At 45.9% G+C, this 24,911-nt stretch overlaps 1 protein-coding gene across 2 annotated transcripts in view; it reads left to right on the plus strand.

The window, feature by feature from the left end:
* The window catches only part of VWC2L (von Willebrand factor C domain containing 2 like), a 540,822-nt gene that overhangs the window by 76,833 nt on the left and 439,078 nt on the right, over positions 1-24,911 (plus strand). For both annotated transcript variants that reach the window (XM_069615931.1, XM_069615930.1), the window contains exon 2: positions 16,049-16,502. In XM_069615931.1, the coding sequence (XP_069472032.1) occupies positions 16,113-16,502 (390 nt within the window). In that variant the 5' untranslated portion in view covers positions 16,049-16,112. The remainder of the gene's footprint in view (positions 1-16,048; positions 16,503-24,911) is intronic.

Consider the following 24,911-nt stretch of genomic DNA (forward strand, 5'->3'; position numbering starts at 1 on the left):
GGGTTGGCAGATGTCACACCCATGTAGCAGCGTGCAGGCACCATGTCCAGAGCAGCAGACCACACAATAGATGTTTTGACCAGCTCCCAGAGGCACAGCAGTTACCCTGCACCCATCTATGTCTGCGGTGCAGGTGCACACACAGTCAGCGCCCCCACCGTCACTTCTCTTTTCTCGGCTACAACAGAGCCTATCCTGTGAGTGGCTCAATCAACTCCTTCTGTTTTGCCTTTTGGCTCTGGTGAGAAATGTTGCACTTTATTTCCCTTCCTTGCTTTAAGCTGAAGCCTAAATTGAATTACCTCAAGGCTGCCAAGCTCAAATTACAGGCGGTCCTGCAAGCGGCTAAGCAGGGGAGAGACAGCACTCCTGTGTATGGATGTAGGGGCGGTGGGACGCGTCCCCTAATTGGCCAGCTCCAGGTGCCGGTGGCTTGCCTGGGCAGGTCCCCAAATGTGAGCCCAGGACAGGGGAGTGAGCCAGAAGTGTGCGTTCCCCTATCCGCAGAGTGGTGCATTTCTTTGCACGCACCTAAGAAAGACAGCCCGGCAGACAGCAGCAGCAGGGGCCATGCAGGAACCGATGCAGGTAGCCCACAGCCAGCCTCACCTCCACACTACGGATCTCATCACTTTAAGGGGAGCCCATAAGCCACACTGCTGGCAAGCTAGCAGAGGTGCATTGCCATGACCTTGCTACCCAGGGCCAGGCAAGTTATACAGCTGCATTTCACTGCAGATATATCCCAGAGCCATTAAAATTAAAGCAAGCCATTTTAAATGTAACGTCACCATTCACTGGCAATGCATGGAGTCAAAGTGCCAGTGGAAAGGCAATCGCATCTCTTCAAGCCCAAAGTGAAACAGGAACATCATTAGAGATCTGTGGAAGGGAATCCACTGCATTATGGAAATTATAATGTATTATGTATTTATACTGGACCCCTTACTGCAACAGTAGTCTCACCTAGCCGAGGCTTCTCCCGCGCTGGTGTATTGTGCCCACACGGCAGGGAAGCAGGTTATCACAAGTGCGGGTCAGGGAGGTAAAGAGAAACTCATGTGGTGTGCCCAAGGCTGTCAGTGGTACTGCATGCAAAGGAGACCTGGGCTGCAACGCTGAGAGATGATTCCACCAGGCAGGCAAGAAGCAAGCACTTCAGAACTGAGAGGTAAGCAGAGTGTGTCTGGAGATACAATCTGAAGAACAAGAGTATTCCTAAGAAAGTCTAACTTTTAAATTGCCTGGGTTTTTTATGCACACTGACAGGTGGTGACTTTACCTAGGTTGTGTTCTCAGTGAAACAGAAAATAATAAAGGAAAGATGTGTTGCTCAAATTTACAAGTAACATTCTTAAAACTAAATTGGGGACGACAGAAGAGCTGCCATTTCAGAAACTGAAAATAAGCCTTTTGGTAGACCCTCATTTTACCATCAACCTGTCTTCCCTAAGATTCCTTTGTGGAGACCAATGCGTAAAATGTACTGGGTGTATTCCCATCATAAATGCAGTCCAAAGACAAGATACATCTAGTATTCTATTTCTACATAAGTCAAACCCTGCTGAGTGCACCATATTTGATAGGCATGTTGGCAATTAAAAACTTGTGAGTGAGGATTTATAGGATTCTCTGGCTATGATATGATATATGATATTTTAGCTGTATCCCGCTCATACACAAGTGTTTCCGAGCGCGACAAGTCAAGGGAGGGGAACAAGGGAAGACAAAACAACGATCTTACTAGGCCCAGTGACACTGAGTACGCGCAAGTGCAGGGTGGAGCGTAGGGGGGGAAAGTGCAAGGGAGATGGGAAAAGTGGAAAGGGCTGAGCAAGGGGTACAACAATACAAAAGGTAGTGCAGCCAGCAAGGTGGCATGTGCAGGTGGTAGGCGGGTTCTCAGTAAATGTTTGGTCCCTTACAATCAATGTGCTCCTTTAATTTAAAACTGTATATTTGACTTTTCAAGTCAAAGTTGAACAACTATTCTATTTGAAGAACAATAAATTGCCCAGCATGCATATACACATCACATATTCCTTACATAGCACAAGCAGGATTGTGAAACTCAAAATGTGAACCGTACTGGTATTAGTGTAAGCGCATCCGGTACATTAATTAGTTAACAGTTAAATAATCAATGGAATTATGTCTATATGCAATTTCTTAACTCTCATATATACATAGTTTTCAACTGGACTATATGCTGCATCGGCATAATAGATTTCCTGAAATTCAGTTATATGTTTGTTTTGGTGTGCCACCCCAAGATTTCCTTTGGCCTCATCAGGCCACCCCTATAAAACATTTCTGGGGGCGCCACTGCCTAGGGAAGATGATCCAACACTGGTTACAAGGATACATGTTTTCAGAGTTTATGTTTGAATATTACTGTTATGTAATTCAGTTCAATCAGAGATATGAAACCCGTATGATTTGTTGAATGTATAAGTGTGAGGGAAAGATTCCTTTTTAGCGTGTTTTCGTTTAGTCTTAGTTGGACAGGCATGGAATTAATCGTTAGATTAGGGAAAGTGAGGCGTTCATTCCACCCTTATTATTCAATAAAATGGCTACATGTGAAAAAACTCTACTTGTTCACCTCACATTTCTGACCCCTCACGGTAGCCTCTCTCAAAGTTGGCCTTTCGGTCCGGCTGTCATGCTGTGGCTTATGGTAGATGTTGGAGAGTGTTGGCGAGAGTCTGATGATGATTGAGGAGTACAAGTTAGCCATGGTGAGTTGGAATTAATGATTGGTTAGGGAGAATACACGCCAGTGCAGCCTCTTCTCTGTGGTTCCAATTATTTCTTTCACTCTGGGCAGGAGACTCATATGGGCTATGTTGTCAAATGCGGCATATTTGTCTAGCCATTTTTGTGCCACCCTAGTTGATAATGGTGAGAACCCTCCTTTTTTGTATAATAGTGAATGTGCCTTATATTGGTCTGGGGTGGACCATCTATCACCTTGTGTGTTGTGGGCTTTGACCTGTTTTGGTTGTTGGTGGTTGTCTTCCTCTTAAAGGAATGTGTAAAACTGGCATATACTTCACAAGGTTACTTGCATCAATTCAACAAGTGTAAAACTGCTAAATTTACAAGATCGCAGCACAATTCTTAATTGTGGGCGCCATTACTACAGAAAATTAATTTTAGCACATCACTATTCTGATTTTTTGCATGTATTTGTGCTGCATTTGACATATTCCCAACATTCTGCAAATTGACTTCATTGTATAATTTCAGTTGTATGCGGAAATATGCTCAAAACCGCTACATTAAGCCAACATTTCAGCAAAGCACAACATCCTGGTGCGCTAAGATTTCTGTTATCAAACACATTCTGTTGCGTAAGTTAGCAAATTTAGGAAGAGATCAGTTTAAAATGATTAATGCGGGCGGGGAACAATATCGCTCTGGCTCTGGCATATGACTAGATCATTATATTTTATCTGGTGGTTGGAGAGCGAATAGCAGACCATTCGCTACGGCCCTGTTGACTCCATCCCACAAGGTAGCACCCCTGAAGATTACTTGTCTGTGTACTCTGGCAGGCAGCTCTCCTGTAGAAACTTGGACCACATGCAAGTAATGTAGTCTCAAAAAGTCCCTTGCGCAAAAAAGCCCAAAGCTAGTCTGCCCACAAAAACTCAAAAAACGAAAACCGTGTTATATGCCATGTAAAAAAGAAAAGGTAGATCATGAAAACATTGCAAAACATTAAAAAAAAGAACTCGAATTCAGCTGTTTGATTTTGGCGATGGGTATTGTGACTTGGATGATAAAAACAAATCACAAAATATGCAAGGATGAAATGACTGCTTACTTTATGCCAATGACAATGTGAGCCAGAAGCGGCAATGCAATCAAGCTGAACAATTGCGTCTTTGCAAAATCTTGCCTCATTCCCTGTTATTATGGCCCCCATTATGAGTTCAATGCTAATTGCAAAAGCAGGGGCTGTTTGAAAGACTAGCTGCCTGATTATGAGTTGACTATTGAATGCAGAAATGACCACATGCGAGACCCAAAAAACACGTGCCATTTAACAGTCTCCATGCGCCTAAAATACTGCATGTGGTATTACATAAAATCTGAATATTCCTGAAAATGTCTCAAAAACTTTAGTACAGCCAAACGCTGGAGGAAATGCAATGAGGCACATACACAGGCAATCAATTGAATAGAGTAAAACAGGATTAGAGAAGTGGAGGAAGTCATTATCACACGTATATAAAATAAATCTTCCCATTTTACAATAATGAAAACTATGAACAGTTCAATGTTTTAGTACAAAATTATGCTATTACCTGACACAAATCAAACCACTCCTTCCACCACCCGTACCTCAATAAGAGTCCCCACTAACGCATACATGTTCCTTTCACTGTAACCCAAACAGAAACTCCCAATAACACACCTCCCACCAACCGATCTCCAGCCATACCCTAGGCACACATCCCACTCCACCCTTGCCCAGAAAGACCCCTAAGCATACATTTCCCTCCCCCTAAAGCGAACAAGACCACCAAACACAGCACTCTCCACCCTAACCCCAACACATATCACACCATCCAAGTTCTTTGCTGCTGTGGTTGTTTGGCATGGCCAGTGGGTGTGGGAGTGTGGTGTCCAACTGCCCTGGCAGAATATGTCCAAGCGCTGCTGCCCACGGAGGCGTCTGTTGGGAAGATGGAGGAAGAGCTGCCAGTCGGTGATTCCTTGTCAACTCTGGAACAAACTGCCCGATATGGTTCTCCAGGTGCTCCAGGGTCTAGGCACATGGTCAAATCTACGACTCATGTCCACTGTCACCACCATCATCATTATCTTACTCTGAGTGACACTGTAAACCATTGTTATTTTGCATGTAAAGGACATAGGTATGGTTCACATCTTTTCTAAGCATCTGACATATCACCTTTCGCTGTAGCAACGCCTTGCAACAAACAGCTACCTGATGCTTTGCCAGATAATTCTGGACACCGTGACACTCCTATATCACCTGGAGATGGCACAAAATTTCTACCAAGGTGGTGGGTGTGTTAGTAGTGAGTTCACACCTGCCAGCAATTCCTGTCATATCCTCTTACAATGTCTGTGCAATCTGGGTTGGGCTACATGGTGTTAGCATCAACTTCATCACTTTAGTCTCAATCCTCCTGCACCCGCATGCAGGCCATGCAGTGACGTGTGCTATTGGAGTGGTAGCGTTGGAGGTGGTGGTGACAACAAAAGTGATGTTGGGGCCAGAGTTGTGGCTCTGGTGCCAGCAGAGCCATCCTATGCATCTTACTCCTCCTCTGCCACATTGGTCACAGAAGATGACCCTGCGCCTGTTCAGCATGGGGGTACCCATTGCACTCCCTGCTACCCTGAGGACCCTCACTAAGTCCTGCTCATTGCTTACTGCCATTGTTTTTTAAAGTTGTAATTTTAATGTCAGCAGCAAACATTCCAACTATACCTGAAGTGGATGATGACAGTGATATGTCCACTTGATTCTTCAATGTATTGTGCATGTTGAGCAGGTGCTAAGGATTACACAATCAGTCAGGAAAAATACTCAATTATGGAGGACTCAGGTGCATGCCAAAACCCAGCTTTTTCAGACAGCAAATCTAAGCTGGGACAACATGCAAGCATTTCCTCTTGTAGCTCTTGTATTCCAAATGATTACACATTGGTTTTGTTACAAATTATGTCAGAAATGATGTCACATTACATTATCAATATACAAAAGCTGCACAGAGTTGGAGTTGGTTAGTAGGTCGAGCCCCATATAGAATGTTTAGGGGTCAGTTACTCAATTGGTGGATACCTATCTGATGGCTCCACCTAAGCCCATCCTGCTCCATCATAGGCAGTGTGGCAAGGGGATCTCTCATTGGTTGGCATCTAGCCTACCAACCTTGGATACTTTGACAGGACGTAAATATGCAAGCCAGTCATAGAGTATTGGGACGAAAAGCCCATGGACTGCTCTTCTTCCAATCAAAAGTACCATCCCTAGTCCTCAGACCATGAGACCAGGCAATCCCTCTGTAATTGGCCTTGTGTGGCGATTTGTGTCTACGTGTGATTTTAAAGAGTATTGCAGGTGCCCTATCTGTGTTCGCTCCTAATGAATGGCTAGTGTTTTCCAAGTCCGGGTCACGTGGTAGGATACTGTGTGTGAAATTGAATGACCTTCTGAGGGTTCAGCTAATATTAATGTGTGTGTCATGTTTTCTCTTGCCACTGGGGACACTCTTGGGTAATTATTCATGGAGTCTTTTGGCTTACTGCTCTACTGCACCTGACTATCAAAGATTGTTTGTGCCTTTCTGAAACCTTAGCTAATCTGGGAGTAGGCTGCTTGCATCTCCGGAACCGTTATCTTGTGCCTTCAATCCACTGTCCCAATCCTCCCTTATTTCCCTCTAACCTTGGCACTTGTTGCCAGCTACTGTCTGGGCTCTGCGTGAATATGTGTTTCTGTGGATTCAGCCTTTTTGTCTCTTCTGAGGCCTTGAGGCCTCTGCTCATTCTGAGACATGCTGCAGCTTCCATCTTTGGGAAGATGGCAGCCCAATTACACCCTTGCTTCCATGTTAGCAAGTTATATTTGTGTTGTTCATGTTGCATTCACTTAATATATTGGTCATGTTAATGTTCTTCATGTCTTATGTTAGTATTCCTCATGTCTAAATGAATATATATCACCCATTGTATGTGTTCTTCATGTGGAGTGCATGTTTTCTTTGTGTCTAATGCATGCACTTCTGCTTTGTGTACTTTGTGTGTAGCCATCTAGTTATAGATATATATAGTCATGTATATGGCTCCATGTCATTTCATCGCAGGATGTTTTTTCGCTGGGTTTTTTTCCGCGATTTAAAAAAAAAAAAAACCATCAACATTTTTTTTTAGTTTTGGGGGTGTCCCCTCCCAAACGCCAGAGTTTCAAAAAAAAGTTCGATGGGTTTTTCGAAAAAATATTTGCGGTAAAAAACCCTGCGAAAAAACATCCTGCGATGAAAGGACGTCGTACCCATGTATATATAGTCTTTCTCTATATACATGTTTATAATGACATCTACCTGTTGCTGTGGTCACACTATCTATTCTATTCAAATTGACATCTTGATGATCGTTGTTACTTTCGCCTTCCACCCCAGACTCTTGGGGTGGAAGGGCTGTCTCAGCTGGTATTGTTTCTTACCTGGACGATACTGGCGAGGGGTAGGAATAGGAAGTGGTACTTGCATACTCATCTGAGTAGGGATAGCAGGGATTACCTGAGCATTCATCTGCCCCATCACATGAATTACTGGATGTCTTTGGTTAAAACATGGGAATATCTGGGGTGGTCGAATTTTTGACTCGTATGGTGGTGAAAGGTGTGCCATAGATAAGGGCCCTCATTCCGAGGTTGGAGGTAAGGGAAAAACGATGCCGGTAAAGGAATACCGGCATCGCTTACTGCTACGGGCTATTCTGACCTGCGAGACCGCTATTTATGGCACCGTAAACTACGATGCCGTAATTATCGTTCTTGGGTGGCGCGCACGCCCCATCATGCCGAAATTAGCGACATGGCATAAACCAGAGCTGATCACAAGTAAGGAGCACACGTAAATAGCGGCCTCTTTAAGGCCGTAAAGTATCTTACCGGCATGGAGTACATACAGGCATCTCAGAGAAGGAGTAAAGAACCCTGAGCAGTGGTTCCCAGAGCCACAGGTGCACACAATCAGCACAGGTGGAGGCAACGGAATCTGCCACAGCAGAAAAGGATCACACCCACACACCACACCTCCTCCCACACCAAGATGAGACCAATAGTGGTAGCAGTACATGAAGCAGGAGGCCCTGCCAGCAAGGGCACAACCACAAGAACTACACCAACAACACCAAGCCCCCCCACTGAGGAGACACAGGGGGAGAAGAAGGGGGAGACAGGACCAGCATGCAGCACCAGTGCAGCCTCCATCACCACCCCAGCAGCCCCCATTCCCACGCAGAAGGTCCGGTCCCTCAAGGAAATCCCTGAGCAGATACACACCCCCTAACAGCTTGAATGTGACACCATCACCACCATAGTTGGGCCGAGAAATTACCAGATAAGCGAACAGCATACAAATACACACCGCTCTCCCGGCTCAACTGAAGGTGGTGCCTGTGCCCCACACCCATGCCACAGGCACCTACCAGCACACAGTGGGGCCCATGCATGGCATGTCACAACCGTCCATTACATGGACGCAGAACCAAGTGCTGGATCACCTCCTCAAGCACACAAGGGGCTACAAATCCCTAACATGGACTACCCAGGAAATATACAACACAAAAGTTGGCCCCAATGCATTGGCAGGCATGCCAAATGACATGGGTGCCCCTGACAGCACCCACGTGGATTAGGTGGACCTGCATGGCATGCAGGTGGCGGATCGCAACCGCAAGCAATACCACTCCCTCAACGTGCAGACGGAATGCAACGCAAGCAAGAACATCACACATGGCTGGGCCCGACATCCAGGAACAACTCATGACTCAATGGGCCAGCTGAATCAACGCTACCGTGCCGCATGGGGCGACATGCAGGATGACGTGCCTGGCTGCTTGGTGAGTCGTCTGACTGTGTCATGCCAGTGCATTGGTGCCGTGAGGTGGGTGCCTACATAAACAAACTGGGTCGAAATGATGAAGCCAGTGCACAATATTCACCCCACCAAACACTGTGCCGCAGAACCAGTGTAATGGCGCATGAGTACAGATTCCCACATCGATGGAGTAAGGCACACACCAAACACAATATTACCAACATCCGACAAGGCCAAATCGCACAACACATGCACCACTCATTGGCGGCCCCCACAACCGTAAGGGCATATAGGAAGACACACTGCATATGCAGAATGTGGCTGCCTCCAACATGTTACCACATCGGAGAGTCATCCCTGTGAGTGGATTGAACTGAGGGCAGCAGGGATACCACATCACCGGTTTGGCACACCCATAGGAGTGGTGGAATTCAACATAGTATGGATCAGAGCAGTATGATGAATATGAGCCACCGACTACAGCCAACACACCCAACTACGGATTCACACAGTACACAGCACTTCATGGATCTAACATCAAGACTGCTGCATGCATCAACGAAGCACGTACCATGAGATGTGCGTGCCATTGTTCATGGACCATCTCTTAGACGCGCCCCCCTAGAGCATTCCATTGCACTGGACACATATTTTGGCCATGAATGGGCTAAATGCATCCATGGACATGTGCGTATGGGCATCAATGACCTGCTGCCATGTCAGACAATTTCAGTTCTCCACCATGACAGTCCAAACACTTACCTTAATTGGCTAGACATGCAGGTGTTGGTGGCTGTCCCTTGACACCCTGGTACGGGACCCCTGTCAGAAACCCACAGAACAGGCCCAGGGAGTCCTAAAATACTGGCCATACCTGTGCATGCGTGGGGATGAAGCAGTCACCTGGCTTGCATAAGGCACATATGAGTTGCCGAAGCTGGACTGGTGGGGGACCCATCTACTGCAATGTGGTGTCCAAGACCCCCATGTCATGTGTAAAGCTGAACAAAATGTGCATCCCTTGGAATGTGGCTCTGTCCCCTGACATGGGACTGCTAGCAGCAGATGAAGATGGAGTGAAAGAGGAGGAGGAGGAAGGGGCAAGACAGCATCATGGAGGCGGTGCACGGGAGGGACATGTTGTGTGGCAAACAATGATTGGACATAATAACCAAAACACAAGTCAGCAGAGGGCGGCATTACATGGGCACACAGGCCACTGGGTGTGTGTATACTTGTAGACCATGCACTGTCAGACGTCAAAATACACATGCTCAATGATGAATGTCCACACAGGTTAAACTTTGCAACTCCAATGGTGTATTGAAAATATGAATGGATGAGTGTAAACAGTCCCTCCACCCCCCCATTCACCTCCCCCCAACTCCACAACAAACCCTCACCCCCACCCACCTCGCCCCCAACTCCACAACAGTACTCCCATGTAGTCCATTAAGGCCACATGTGGCAGCAATGCCGATTAATCCATGCTCCCGGGGCCCGGGGGAGGCATGTCTCGGCGCCGCATAGAACGCAGGGTGCGTCGCGGTGGGCTTGCCGGGGTGGATCGACTGGGTGAGGGCATGTCCTCCTGCTGAGGCTGCTGATTGGTATGCGCAGCCTCAAGGGCATCTGCGATGTGTCCTAGGACGTCACACAACCTGTTGATGCTCTCTGTGACCGCCTGACGCAATTCACTAAGTTCATCTAGCCAGTCCACCCTGGCCTGGCAGTTGTCCTCCATCGACCCAGTGATGAGGGCAGTCAGCTGTGCTGCACGAAGTGCATCCATTGATGGTTGTTCATCCCTGGAGGGTGTTGGGCCTACATGCCCTGGCATGGCCTCGACTGGGGAACTGGGGCCAGGATCAGCGTCTCCCTGTGTATCGGCAGGTGCACTACGGCCAGGTGTTTCAGGCTCCCCAGAGTCACTGCACGACGCCAGGGGGACATTGCTGGACTCGGGGTGTGGACTGTGGGGTAGAACTCCTCCTCGGCCGCCCCACAGATGGACAAGGGGCTGTCCACATTCTCCTGGGGGCCCGTAGCTGCCACCTCCCCAGCAATGCTAGACTCCTCTGACCTTGGGGTGGCCATTGTGGCAGGCGCCGATGCAGGGAGGGATTGGGGTGGTGCATCCTCCACTGACCTTTGGGGAGCCGGGGTTGGTGTTTTTGTCTGGGCTGGTATGCGGCGGACCCTGCCTCTGCCCATGGAGGTGGTTGGACGGCTCGTCTGGGGCTCCCCGCTCTCATGCTCAGTGCCTGTGGGGGTAGAAGAGAGGGACAACATGAGTGATTGTTTGAGACGCTAATTACATTGATGGCTGCACTCACATTTCAGTCATTTGGGGTTTGTGGCCTTTTGAGCGTTGCAACAGCACTAGTACATATGCATGTGTATGGTATGTACGCAGGTGTCGGAGTAACTCATCCTACCCTGGTAATGTGCAGTCTGGCTCGCACACTGCCGAACCTGCTGCACAGTGTGCATAATGGGATGTGCAAGTTAGTGCACTATGGTTGATGTGCGTTATGTACTAGCACTTGGCCCTTGATTGCGTGGCAGTTGGCTCTGCATTATTTGGATGGGGGGGAAGGCAGCATGACAAGGTGCCTTTGACGGCCCTTGGGGGAGTATACATCATGTAAATGCCATTGGCAGTGTTGACTTTGGACACTCACCTCCATCGACAGACGACGTAGCCCCGCACTCCATAGCGCCGACGCCCTCTATCGATTCAGTCCAGATCAATGACGCGCATGTCTCCTCCCATGGCCCCAGTCTCATTGGGGAACTCGGGCCCCCTCCGGTCTGCAGTGCCTGACTCCAGTTGGTGGAGAGGAGGCTCTGCACCCGCACCCGCATGTCATCCCACCGCTTGCGGCAGTCCTTGGGGTGCGGGGGGTGGTGCCTACTGCGCTCACCCTTTGGGCGGTTTGTGCCCAGATGTTTTTTTTCCAGATTATTGCCTCTCGCCGCATGTTTGTGCTGAACACGATGTCAGCGTGCTCCACCAGGTTGTCCACCATGGCCTGCAGCTCTTCCGGGCTGAATCGCTTCTTGCGGAGCCGGTCCTCAGACTTCTTTGGGGCTTTAGGCATTGGTCCTGGGTGTGTGGTCCTTTACCAAACTTCGGATTGCTCCCAAGGGTGCTGCCTGAAGAGGATGGCAATGGATTGTATTTTTGAAGATGGCCGCCACGCTCCTTCCCGTTCCTATGCAATGACGAAATTTCCGGTTCCGTTATTTTGCGGCATCCGTAAATTTCGGTCACCGTTATTTACAGACGTTGCTGCTTCCGTGGCGGTGTGGTTAAGTACGTCTTGCAGCATGCCGGTAGGGGGTTTTACGGGTCATTTACCGGCATGCCGCTAGGTACTTTTCCGGCATGGCGAAAAGCTTGTGCCCGCGAGGTTGTAATGGGCTGCAATTAGCGGTCTGTCACCAGGTCGGACTCGTACTTTCCGCCATGCCGGAAAGTACCTGTACTTATCTCCAAGCTCGGAACGAGGGCCAAGGTCTTCTCCATGTGGGATGTTGTCATTTGTATAGAGCAGGCATACACTTATGTACTCCCCTCCAGGTTGTGTGTGTTGTGTCCCATCTACCGGACTCCCACTATGTAGGCTACTTATTCCTACGATGGCTTCAGTACAAAGACCGGCATCGTCGCTCTCCAGAGATGATCGTCTGCTGGCGAAGTTCTACCTAGAACCCCTGCACACCATGCTTTGTATCAGAGTTGTCCAACTCCAGGCCTCAAGGGCAGAACATGTCTGATTTTCAGGTTACCCCTCAGTAATATTCAAGAGATAAATGTGCATATTATGAGTGTAAATGTATGCACTTTTTTTCCTCATGAATATTAATGAGGGATATCCTGAAAACAAGTCAGGATTCCGGCCCTCGAGGCCTGGAGTTGAGCAACCTTGATTTCTTTCATTCTAATGCTTTTTTACTTCCTTGGAAGTCCTGGGGTGAAGTAGATTGCACTTACATGGGGTCTTGTATGTTTCCACAGAGATCTGTTTGCTTGCGGGGACTGGTTCTGCCCATCAAGATAACAACAACCCTCACTGCCTCTTCACCATGTCCTCGGCCAGTGACTGGAGGTCTTGCCCCGTGAATCTGATCCTGCTTTGTCATCCATTTTGCGTTTTCACGCTTTCATCTGACACTTTCGATGGATGGCTCTGATGTGAGCTGAATTAAGAATGGAGTGTGTTATCAAAATGGCTGCCACCGAGTTAGAATTTGTGTGCACATGTGGCAATGGTAAATATCATGCAGACGCTTTGCCCCAAGCAGTATTCCATCCGCACATGCTGATCCTGATTTTCTAAATGAGTAATTTACCATTACCGCATGGCAGCAGATTTCTCATAATTTGGCAGAGACCCTCAGATTTCCGTATGAAGTAACGGTAATTAGACATGTAGATTACTTTACCAAAAATCCGGCAAACTCCTCAATAAGGGCCTTACTATTTTCAAATCTCAGAAAAGTATCCACAGATTTAATGGGGAACCACAGCTATATTTTTGATTAAAAAATTGTAAAGCGGTTCACTAGTCAGAGCACAGAATTACTTTTTCTGTTGCAGCAAATATCCTTTGGACTAACCCAAACGAGTAGGGAAGAGATATTAAGAAGCACATCAAGTAATATGAAACTGGGTCATTAGTAAAATAAACAGTTCTGGAACCTAGAAGGGTTCAATCCAAGAGCAGAATGAGGCTTTGGACACTCTGTGGATGGCTTCCAATGAAATTGCTATATAACAAAGGGGTGTCCTAGTAGACATATTCTGTGTGCATAGTGTGTGCATTCATTTGATCAGAGTTCACAGTGAATGTTTCTTAACTCCCAACTCAGCAACAAAAAGCATAATCATTTTAGCTTTTGTAGAAGCAGATTTGAGGGGGGTTTCGTTATTTGATCACCTCTTGCATTCTCTTTATTCAATATTTTCATAATTTCTCAAATGTGAGAGTCACACTTTTTCATACATGTAGTGACAACAAACATATTGAAGGAGACAGCAGAGAAGTCTCTCGCCTCTCTATACAATCATATATATTGTTAAACCAAAAACAGTGAGTTCAGGAAAATATCCTGAGCTCAACAAGGCACATATAGCAAATGGTTACACAGATAGATATTTACAGAACAACGTTTTCAGTGTGTACAAGACAACATGAACAACGATAATTATACACCACATGTGTACATTAGTAACCCTTATGTATGTATGTATTTAGTTTTTGTAGAGCGCCGGTAGCCCGCGGGCATCAGGGCGCTTAAACATACGCAAAAGATACTATGTGACATACGACATTTAAAGGGTCTGCTAACCACCGGAAAGCCTCTAAGAGGCATCGTCACCCGATTTCTCATCTGAAAAGGTGAGTCTTGAGCACCTTCCTAAAGGTGGAGTGATTAGTTTCCAACCTCAGGGGTTCAGGGATGCTGTTCCACAATTTGGGAGCCAGTACATGAAAAGATCTGCCCAGCAGATGATGAAATGTGGTCCGTGTGTCAATACTGTGAAAGGCATTAACTATTTCCACTCATTCCTATGGATGTATGCCCCTAATTTGTTACTTCTAGGAGAAATTACAGGCTGCGGTGTCCTGTTTCTAATTCACGTTTAGTGTGACAGTCACCTGACCTATTCTTGGTCAATGTGGCTACACAGGTAAGGGTGTTGTCGTCGGCTTCCTTATTTCTTGGTGTCAAGAGGTTCTCTCTAGGCGTGATTCTGGCTCTCTTTTTAGAGTTTTTAAGAGTTTTTTAGGATAGCCTCTGGCTCTCAATCTCTTCTCTGGGTCTTCTGCATGTAGTTGGTAGTCCATGAGCTGGGTGCAGTTCCTGCAAATCCATAAGTATTGTCCATATGGAAGATTTCATACATGGCAGGCAGCGTTTATTTCATTAGGACAGTGGAGTGCACAAGTACATTGCATTGCTAACGTAACGGCTCCCCGCCGCCAAGTTACGTGCTCTTTTATAACGAGCTACCAGTACTTTTTGAAATGGTGAACCAACACTTGCATAAGTTGCTACCTTTTCCAGGACAAAGCCTCATTTACACCCCGGGAAATCTTAGGGAGCTGTCCCCCCACTGCATATACCTGTAACCTCCTTATAGAATATTTTGGCAAGTAATCCCTCTGCCCTGAACGTTCGTACTCCTTGATGCTACATAGAATGTCAAGGAGCAACACTCCAAGATGGAGGCTGCCTTCATCCGTCCTCTAGTGCTGCCTATGGAAAGAGGATGAGTGAGAGCCCACCCACAGAGGGCTCTACCAGCAGCCAGAGGCCCTGCTCTGCCTTACTAAGAAACCCACAAACAGTGCTCAATAGCATAGTTATTAATATCTGAAATGAGTGGCCAACTCTCCTGCAGCTGAATGTAACCTTCTCTATTGTGCTCATTTCTGGTCTTTACATTGTTTTAAATGAGGCCTATGTTGGCAGATAAGTAAACTGAATAACTGGGATATGATTTACCCAGGGTCACGGAAATACACACAATCTCTAACGCTCTCTCTCACACACACCAAACAGACACACGTTCCAAAGGTGGTCGCTAGTCTACTAGACAGCATATCCCACAGCACTCAAGTTTTCCAATACCATGCGTGAGAAAGTCAGCGAGTGATAATTGTCTTGGAATTCTGGGACTAGTAGTCCTACATTTAAAATGGGAAATACCAAACTGTGATTCGCAGAATCCCAAGAAATAAATGGGACTGTCTGACTTCCTCGTGTCTGGCATGGGAACACTTGAGAGCTCTGCATACCTTGCCCCAACCCCGAAGTGAGTGATTTTGCAGGAGCTGCTTCTCAAGCTTTTCACCCACACAATGATTAATGTGTGCTTTCATGGTAAAATCGGTATGAACGTTTGCTGAGATGTTTTATTTTGTTAGTTTATGTAGCACAACGCTGTCAATTGAATCACCTTTTGGCATTTTGAGGATGCTTGACATTCAATTCTACAATTATGTGTGAGTGGCATTCAATTGAGTAATAGTAACACCTGTTACTTTTTGCGCTACAAAATGTTAACATTTTGTGCTTTGCTGTTATGGACACAGATGATTTCATAGCTTGATTGGGTTCTTGATCTTCCGTAAAAATGTCCAAAAGGTGTACTTTTTATCCTTTACAAAATGCAAATGTAATAGTTTGTCGGCAAATACCCTAAACTCTACAATATACAGGCACTTGGCATTCCTGCTTTTTATGGGAACCATAATTTAGTTGGAGCTTATTATGAGCTGTATTCAAGAAATGTAATGGGGCTATGGGGTGTGGGGAGGGGGTTGGGGGAGGGGGTTATTGTTAGCTAGTACGCACATTTTTTGTCTTGACTGAAATTCTCAAAGTGTTGATATTTCACTTCCTAATACCATTTCCCAATCTTTCTCCCCATTTCTCCTCAGCACAATGAGAGCTGCTGGTTCTATTTAAAGTCCAGGAGTTGTTCAGCGGGCTCCGAGTTGGGGGATGGCTCGGCACATTTATGAAGCCTGCATGCTTCTGTTGGCCATCGCTGCGTCCGCCACCCCGGCGTCTGTCAGCAATGAGGACTACCCTGCGGATGAAGGCGAGCAGACCTCCAGCAACGACAACCTGACCTTCGATGATTACCGGGGGAAAGGCTGTGTGGATGACAGTGGCTTTGTGTACAAACTGTCCGAGCGGTTCTTCCCAGGCCACTCAAATTGTCCGTGCATTTGTACGGAGGACGGACCGGTATGTGACCAGCCGGAATGCCCGAGGATTCACCCAAAGTGCACAAAAGTGGAAAACAATGGGTGCTGCCCAGAATGCAAGGAAGTGAAAAACTTTTGTGAATATCATGGAAAAAGCTACAAAATCTTGGAAGAGTTCAAGGTATGCCTTAAAAAACACTTTGTATGATACCTGAAACTTATATGCATGTATCAGTGACTCTATGCTCTGTGTGACATGCCTTGCCATTCTCAGCTTGTTAGCCAACAGAACTATGGATTCTGGTACTTGTAGTCTTGGGTATCCCAAAACCAGAATATCCAAATATCAACATTGATCACCAGCGCTTGCTTAACTTTCTAGAAGCCTTCTGTGAAGACAATGGGCCTCATTCCGAGTTTAGAGGCAGCCATGGCGCTATTAGCGCCATGGCTGCCTCCAAACCCGGGTCCGGTGTGGCTCAATTTGGATTTACTTGGTCATTCCTACCTTGGAGGACCCGGTAAATCCCCATTCAGGACACCATTCCCCATTCCCATTTGAGCCCCTACAGGGATCAAATGGGAATGGGGAAGGTGCTAATTACAGGCCCGCAAATAGCAGGACCGTTATTAGCGCCCTGGTCCCTTGGCGGCACCCGCAAAGGACGTGTGGTCAGACCACACGTTCTTTGCGGTTCCCGCTAAGGGAACGCGGAATTGGGCGGTAAGGGTTTAACGGCGGTCTCCTTACCGGTGCCCGTTAACCCTTACCGCCCAACTCAGAATGAGGCCCAATAATTTGAAATTAATATTGCTAAGTCTAAGATCATGTGGTTCAGTTGTAAATCTTAAAGAACTAGTTTTCAGTTCAATTTAAGGGATCAATAGCTTGAGAAATAATACAAATGTGTTTATCTTGGGGCCAGAGTAACCAAAAATCTAAATTTGACTTTTTAAATTCCCTGTTAATTTTTTAAAAGAAAGCAGTAGGGGTCTCAAAGTTACTTTAACTACATCTAATAAAAGTTCAATTACTATCAAAGGTTCTTTGCGTAGCTGAAACCTGGGCTTTTAGTAAACTGGACTGGCTCCCTAAATTGGATGGCAACGAATATAGGAAATGACTTGGTCTATCTCAATCAACATCTGAGAAACCCTTAATGCCGAACTCAGCTTGAGTTCTTTGAAAATCTCTAGCATGTTTGAGTTAGCACCAATTAATCCATAAACATGAATCCAGGGGATGGGACATAAGGATGGGAAACAAGGGGATTTTCTTATGGAAGTTCAACTCTGTACAGAGTTAACTTCTGTAATGAAAGAGCAAGACTATTGCCTTATTAGGAAGAATTTAAGATTAAAAAAGTTTAGTGGAATATGTTAAAATCGGGCCTACAGTTAAGACATGGCCAGTGCCTATGTCTTTTTCCATTCCATAAGGAGATGCAGCAGTTTGCTTTATTTAGGCTGAACAACTTGGATGCTCAAGCAGTAAGTGGAGCGTTGGCGAAGATGCCGCCACATGATAGAAAGTTGGCATGGCTGATACCCTAAGGAATCTATACATTCAATGTTGTAGCCTAGATAAGGTGAGGAACTTTATCCTTGGTCCATTGATAGATTATTATTATTATTATCATTATTATTATTGTTATTATTATGCTATTTGTGAGCACGGACCTGGCTTTGAGAAGCAGCAGAGCACTTACAGAGGTAGACAACAATATAGATACACAACAGAGCGCTTTACAGAAGTAACAACAGAACTGATATACAGCAGGGCTAGGATACAGAGGAGGGGTACAGCTGTACAAGGTGGCATGGAGGAGAAGGACGGACAGCGTCTGGCGAGTCAGGTGGCACATGGGATGACGTGATGGACTAGGTGCTGAGAAGGAGAGACTCCTTGAAGAGGTGGGTCTTGAGTTATTTTCTGAATTGTAGGACCATGGGGGTGAGTTCGATGCTGATGGGGAGGAGGTTCCATAGTCTTGGGGCATAATCAGAGAAGACTTGTTTCTGGTGCTTTCCTTTTTGCAGCAGCAGATTTCAAGTCTGCACGTGTCCTGACTTCTGGTGGTGCGCTGTCCCCCAGAGATGCTGTGTTTCTCTGCGAGTAGCTGAATGACATGAGGGTGACTGTCTTATAGATGATGCAGCAAGACTTGGAGGGGATTTGTGCATGCAGTGGGAGCCAGTGAAGGTCTATGAGGGCCTGGGTGATATGGTTGTATCTGCTTAGATCCTTGATGAGGCATGCAGCCACATGTGGGACACTTCTCAGAGGCACAAGAGAGGACGATGGGAGGTCTTCGAGGAGGGCATTGTCCTGGTCCAGGTCGGATAGGATTAGTGCTTGAACGGTGGATCTAAAAGTGTCCAGCGTGAGGGCTTCACTTTCTGCAGGAGGGAGAGCTGATATCAAGCTGTCTGAGTTTTCTTAGCTATGTGTGTCTTGAAGGAGAGGTGTTTGTCGATGTGGAACCCTAGGGACTTGATGTTATGTTATGTTATGTTATTTGTAATGCGCCAAATACCCAAAGGTTTCTAAATGCAGAACCGGGGATCGAACCTGTGTTGCTCTGTGTCGTCTTGCTTCCAAGGCGAGCATGTTGCCGCTGAGCTATCCTCCTGAGACGATTGGCGCAGGAGGTGAACTCAAGTGTGAAGCCCATAGGGTTCATGGTTGATAGCCGGGTCTGTATATCTGAGTGTTCTGTCTTGTTGCTAAGGAGTAGGAATTTCGTCTTGGAGGTGTTGAGCTTCAGGTATGCACTGGACATCCAAGACTGGATCAGCGAGAGGCAGGTTTTGAGCCTGTGGATTTTCTTGATGGAGTCGATCTTAAGGTATAGCTGTGCGTTGTCAGCCTATTGGTGGATGTAGATGTTGTATGTGGCTAGGTGGGCTCCCATTGGCTCCATGTATAGATTGAAGATCACTGGCGAGAGGATACTTTGAAGGACATTAGGGAATTTGGAAAAAACATCAATGGATTGCACAGGGAATTCTCTGATTTTGACAATACTTTGATTGAATAATTTTATGGTGCCTTAAGATTGTGTATATAAATCATGGAGACTATTTACTGCATGTTCAATTTTAAACACATGTTTATTTTGGATAAGAAAAACTTTGCATATATAGTTGTTGTGATATATAGTGTTAAACGATTTTTCCAAACTGTGATACACTTAATTTAAAACAATTCCCAGCATCCAAAGATCTGCTAGTGAAATTACTTCATGGCTATCACATAAAAAGCACACTACTTCTACTTCTGAGGTTCAACTGAACTTATCAGAGAATAAAGGATCAACAGAGCAACCTGGTACTTGCCAATAGTAAAGAAATGCCGAATGATTACATTTTGTGGATGGTCCTACTTAGGCCTGACACATATGACCATACATGGGCCTCATCACGAGTTGGGCGATAGCCCTTAAATGTGGCGCTAATGCTATTACTGCTGCATTTAAGGGCTGGCCCTATTATGGGTCTGGCTCATTTTGGGCGCTATTAGCCTGGGGCTAATTGTGTCGGCGCTAATATCGACATGAAAACCCCATTGATCCAATGGACCTAATGGGGAATAAAAAATAATATATAAGGGCACCTGGCTATGCCCTTAAAACCCAAGGTGGGCTTATTAGATAATCAAAAAAAATCAGGGTGTGAGGTCACAAGTTCATTTCACATTGTTTTATGGCACAGTGGCATTGGTATTATAAAAGAAAGTCAATCAAAGCAAGTGTTTTGACCTTGTGTGTTTAATTCACATGTTCATAACAAATATGGGGATAGAGTATCCAGGAACATTCAACAATGGAATACAACAGAAATAATACAAATGGGTACAATCCAGTCGGGTGGACTGGCTTTACATAGGTAAACAACATGTTCTGATTTCATTCAACGACCTATTGTGTTTTGCAAATACAGTGGGAACAACAAGCAACATATAACAGTGTGTGGGATCGACATTAAAAAAATTATGGCATTATCGACACTATGGTATTTTGGCCCAGGAGCAAGCGGTTGAGTGAAGCTTGTGTGTGCAGGCCTTCATCAGGACGTGTAGTAGATGGTAAATCCAAGTCCCGGGTTCTCTATCGTAGACTGTCCAGTACTATGGTCTGAGGATCCGCTTTTTTTGTGGATCAAAACAGGCGTGTGAGTCGCCAAAATGTGAAATGGCCGTTCAAGGGGAATAACTGCCTCAAGTTGGCATTAAGATTCATGAGTCTTTGGTGGATCTCTCATCCCCGAAAAGGGGAAAATGGCAGCTGTTCCAAGTGTGAGCCGCTGACTTCCAAAACTTGGAGCGAAGCGCGAGTGCTGCTGTTCGCTGGGTCCACACTGAATGTCGTGGAGAAGCAGTAACCGCCCAAGCACTACTCGTGATCTGGCGCTAATAGCCCCAGACCAAGTGGGAGTAGCGCTATTTCGTGATGAGGCCCATGGTCTCCAGTTTTATATTTTATATCGGTATTGCTATTCTTCTGTATCTTTCCAAGGCTTTTTAACATTTATTTTATGGTTTTGCTGGCACCAATTGTTTTCTTCCCTTTCTGTGAAAACAATGTTCATAATGTTTATAATGCTACCCCCTGATCCTCTCCAGCTCTCTGAGTCTCATGGTGACCTTAAGTATTACATCACCTTTGCAGTGAAAAATGCAGACTCGTGTACTGTTCCTTGATCATAATCTCCTTTCTTCATTATTATCTTAGCGGGCCTCGCCATATAGAACAGTTTGTTAAAACCAGTCCCTATTTTAGCCACCCATCCCTGGCTGTCTGCTGTCTATTTTCTTACAATCTCTTCATGAGGGCCGCAAGCCTTGATAATACTCCAAATGTCAAACAACCATGGGTCCCTGTGCAGATAACCAAGCCGGCCCTCATGGGTGTCTGTTACATGGTTACCAGTTACACTGTGTCTGTACATAGTTAAACTGTACTTATTGTTGCTTAAGATGTATGTGGCTTCTGTAGCATAGGACTCTTTGTTTACCTTCAGCTGTCATTTGAGTTCTACATTTAGGCTTTTGAAAACATGTATCTGCTTCAGCGCATTTTGAATAAAAATGGTTGATCTGTGTTTGAAATGTTAATCTGCCTTGTCAAAGCTTTTACAAGTGGCCATTGTACACGCACAGCAGGGACTGATTACAGAACCTTTACACGGTTATGTTCCTGGATAATGGAGACATTTCTGGCCATAATTTAGGCCAAATAGAGTGGATGGAACAAATAGGGATGGATGGAACGGATGGAACGGATAAAACACATGGTACAGTTTGAATGAAAAAAAAGGATAGACCAAACGGAACACACTAAACAGATGGGAAGGATGAAATGGGTCAACAGATTGGATGGAGTAGTTTATGTAGATGAAGGATCGAATGATGGAATGGATGGAAACACTAGTACCCTAAATGATGAACCAGACGAAATGTATGAACAGACGAAGCCAAGTGAACGGACAGAGTGAATGTAGCGGTTAGAATAGATAGCACAGATGAGCGCTTGACCTCAAGCGCCCTACAGAAAACCTCCATATCACACTACCACGCTTACTCTCTCCTATACACCACCACCCAACTAGAACACAGCAATAATATGACACATTCGGTATAGCTGTTCTCATACTAAAACCCGCCACATACTCCACATCATCCTATTTAGACACAGCTAGCAGAGCACACACCGCTAGCCTAAGCATCTCCCCAGGCCTAACACAACCAGAAATCAGTCTGGGTATCAATGAATGAACACATATTCTTGACCTAGCAACCACCACACCTCCCGCTAAGAAGCAGCTATCATGCAAGTGCCTCACCAGCTGCACACATATTCGGTGCACACATGCACCTTATGACTCTCTCTCTCTCTCTCTCTCTCTCTCTCTACTGACTTGAACTACGGTTCCCGAGGGCGTTCAACCTACCAGCGCTTTGAGATCATACCAATGACACATAAGGCGCTATATAAATGCAAAGTAACATAACATAACATTTGTATATATTTAAGTTGGTGCATCCACACTAACTTGGAATGGATTCTGCTGTTAGAATGTTAAGTAATTGTTGTATGAGTAGGTTACAGAATGAAGTAGGAGCAGTGTTGGCGTGCGATTGCCTCAGTCGGGGGCCTCATAAATAACAAACCACACACTGGATTCTACTCAATAAAGTATTGAGGACAATCACCCACGCTTGTCCTTGTATAATACTGGTGACAAGCTGGCCGAGACCTCCGGTTAGCAAAAGGATTGTCAGACTGCTGTCTCCTGCCATCAAGTCAGCGGACTGTGGGGTTGTATGCGGAGGGTCGAGGCAGCGTAGACTCAAACCCCAAACCACGTGTGGAACCGGTGAACACCTAGGGGCTGCAGGGACCACACATACCTACATGAAGTTATTTATTTACAGTGAGAAACAATGTCTTTTTATCACAAAAGAACGTACAATAGATAAGAAATCAGATTTGATGGGAAGCAGTGAGCTTCTGACAATGGGGTGAGTTTGAGGGTCATTCTGACGAGGTTGTCGAGTGGAGTAAATGGAACAGTCTCCGGGGTAAAAACAAAAGTGGACATACATAGATTAAGGTCAACCAACATTGGACATTTTCAAGTGCAGGTAGGCGGTACGACCAGCTGTGCTTAGGATCTGACCATAGTGGAGGGACAGAGGCAGGTTAGAGGCAAGGGGAAAATGTTAGGTAGAAGGCAGAGAAGAGGTAGGATAAGAGAGTACCTCGGAGGTGAGGATGTAAACTTTTAGAGTGGTTTTGAACAAATCCATGTGGACTGTTTCAGTTATGTGCAGCGGAGGAGAATTCAATGAAAGTGGATCAAAAAGAGAGAAAGAGCGGAAGCGAGAGAAAGCACAGGGAGGGGCGAGGAGTCACAAGGGTAGTCAAGGAGGTAGAGCAGAGATTACATGAAGTATTGCAGAGTTGGATGAAATCGAAACAGTGGTGCCTTACTGTGGATACATTTGTGAACCAGGAGAAGACATTTAAATCTGGCCCTCTTTTGCATCATCAGCTATCCAGCCTTGTGATTTATGAGGAAGTAGGTGTGAAGTGAGGGAGTTCAAAAACAGTCCTGGCAGTGAAGTTAATGATCTTGTTAAGAGAACAGAAAGAATAGTTGGGGAGACCAAAGAGGATGCTAGCACAGTGGTCCATCTTAGAGAAGACCAGAGTGGTTAAGAGGTGCTTGGCGGTGTTGAAAGGAAGGAGCTGCCTGATTTTCCTAATATTTAGGAGGCAGAGGAGAGCTGCTGTTGCAGTTATGGAGATGAACATAGAGAAGGTGTGAGATGGGTAATAGATGACACTGAGGTTTCTAGCTGAAGAAGCGTAGGAGAGAGTGTAAGGTGGGAACTGGATAGACAGAGTAAGCGATGAGAGAGAACATTTGGCAAGGAAGAAGAGCACCTCTGCTTTCGTAGAGATTAACATCAGAGTGGGTGAAGCCATCCAGCATTTAATAGTAAATCGACAGTTGGAAATGTTGCTAGAGAGATCAGAGGCGAGTTCAGGAAAACAGAAGATGATTTGGGAGTCATCAGCAAAGAGTTGGTATGAAAACCAAAGGAGGAGATTAGTGCCCAAGAGCAGAGGTGTAGAGTGCAAAGAGGAGCAGACCCAAGACAGAGCCTTGTGGAACACCAACAGTTAAAGGAGTGAGTTGAGAGATGCTGTTGCTCCAGGAAACAGACAATTTGCGAAATGTCAGGTAGGATTCAATCCAGGCCAGGGCTCAATCACGAAACCCAAGAAGAAAGACAGTATTAAGGAGATCAGAGTTATCAACAGTGTCAAAGGCAGTGGACAGGTCAAGGAGAATTAGGATAGAGGATAGGTTGGAGTGCTTAGCAGAGGTGATGAAGCTGGACACATTCATGAGTGCCAGTTCAGTGGAGTGACAGGAGCGGGAACCTGCTTGTGAGCAGTCAGGTCTGGTATGGAAGTTTATGGGAATCCCAGACTGTGTCTGGAGCATTAAAGAATGGCATTGTCCACCATCTGTTGCAGAGTAATAAGGATCCACACCGCAGAGTTTGAGGGCTCTCGAGAAGGTGAAATATTTGGAGGACCAAGTAGGTGGCACTGCGTGTTATGGACTGCGTGTGACGCTAGAGTAAGACACCTCCCAATGCGTGCTTGTCGAAGGAGCATAGTTGCTTTAGCAACAAGGATGCTCAATCGAAGCTCAATTCTCCTGCCTGCTGAAGTGAAACAGAAGCAGTGGGAGTAAGGACAAAAAATACCTCTGTACTTTAGAGGTAAGGTAATTGTGAATTGTGTTGCCATTGTCTGTACTGGCAAGGGACACCCACAAGTAGTGGAGAGTTCTTCTATCCAGAAGTGAGTGCAACATGAGCAACTTGCCTCCTCAATTTTGTACCCATTCTAGGGAAACCCACAGTGAAATGGGAGATCTGGGAAGAAGACTTCCAGGGCTGTGTCCTAGCAATTCAAGGGCCATCCTACAATATTGAAAGGCCTTCTGCCCTGCTCATGCACAGCCTTGGATTTGAAGGGAGAAGGATCTAAAATAGTTTACCAGAGTT

Source organism: Ambystoma mexicanum, chromosome 9 (assembly GCF_040938575.1).
Source record: "Ambystoma mexicanum isolate Mex_15411 chromosome 9, UKY_AmexF1_1, whole genome shotgun sequence".
Lineage (NCBI taxonomy): Eukaryota > Metazoa > Chordata > Amphibia > Caudata > Ambystomatidae > Ambystoma > Ambystoma mexicanum.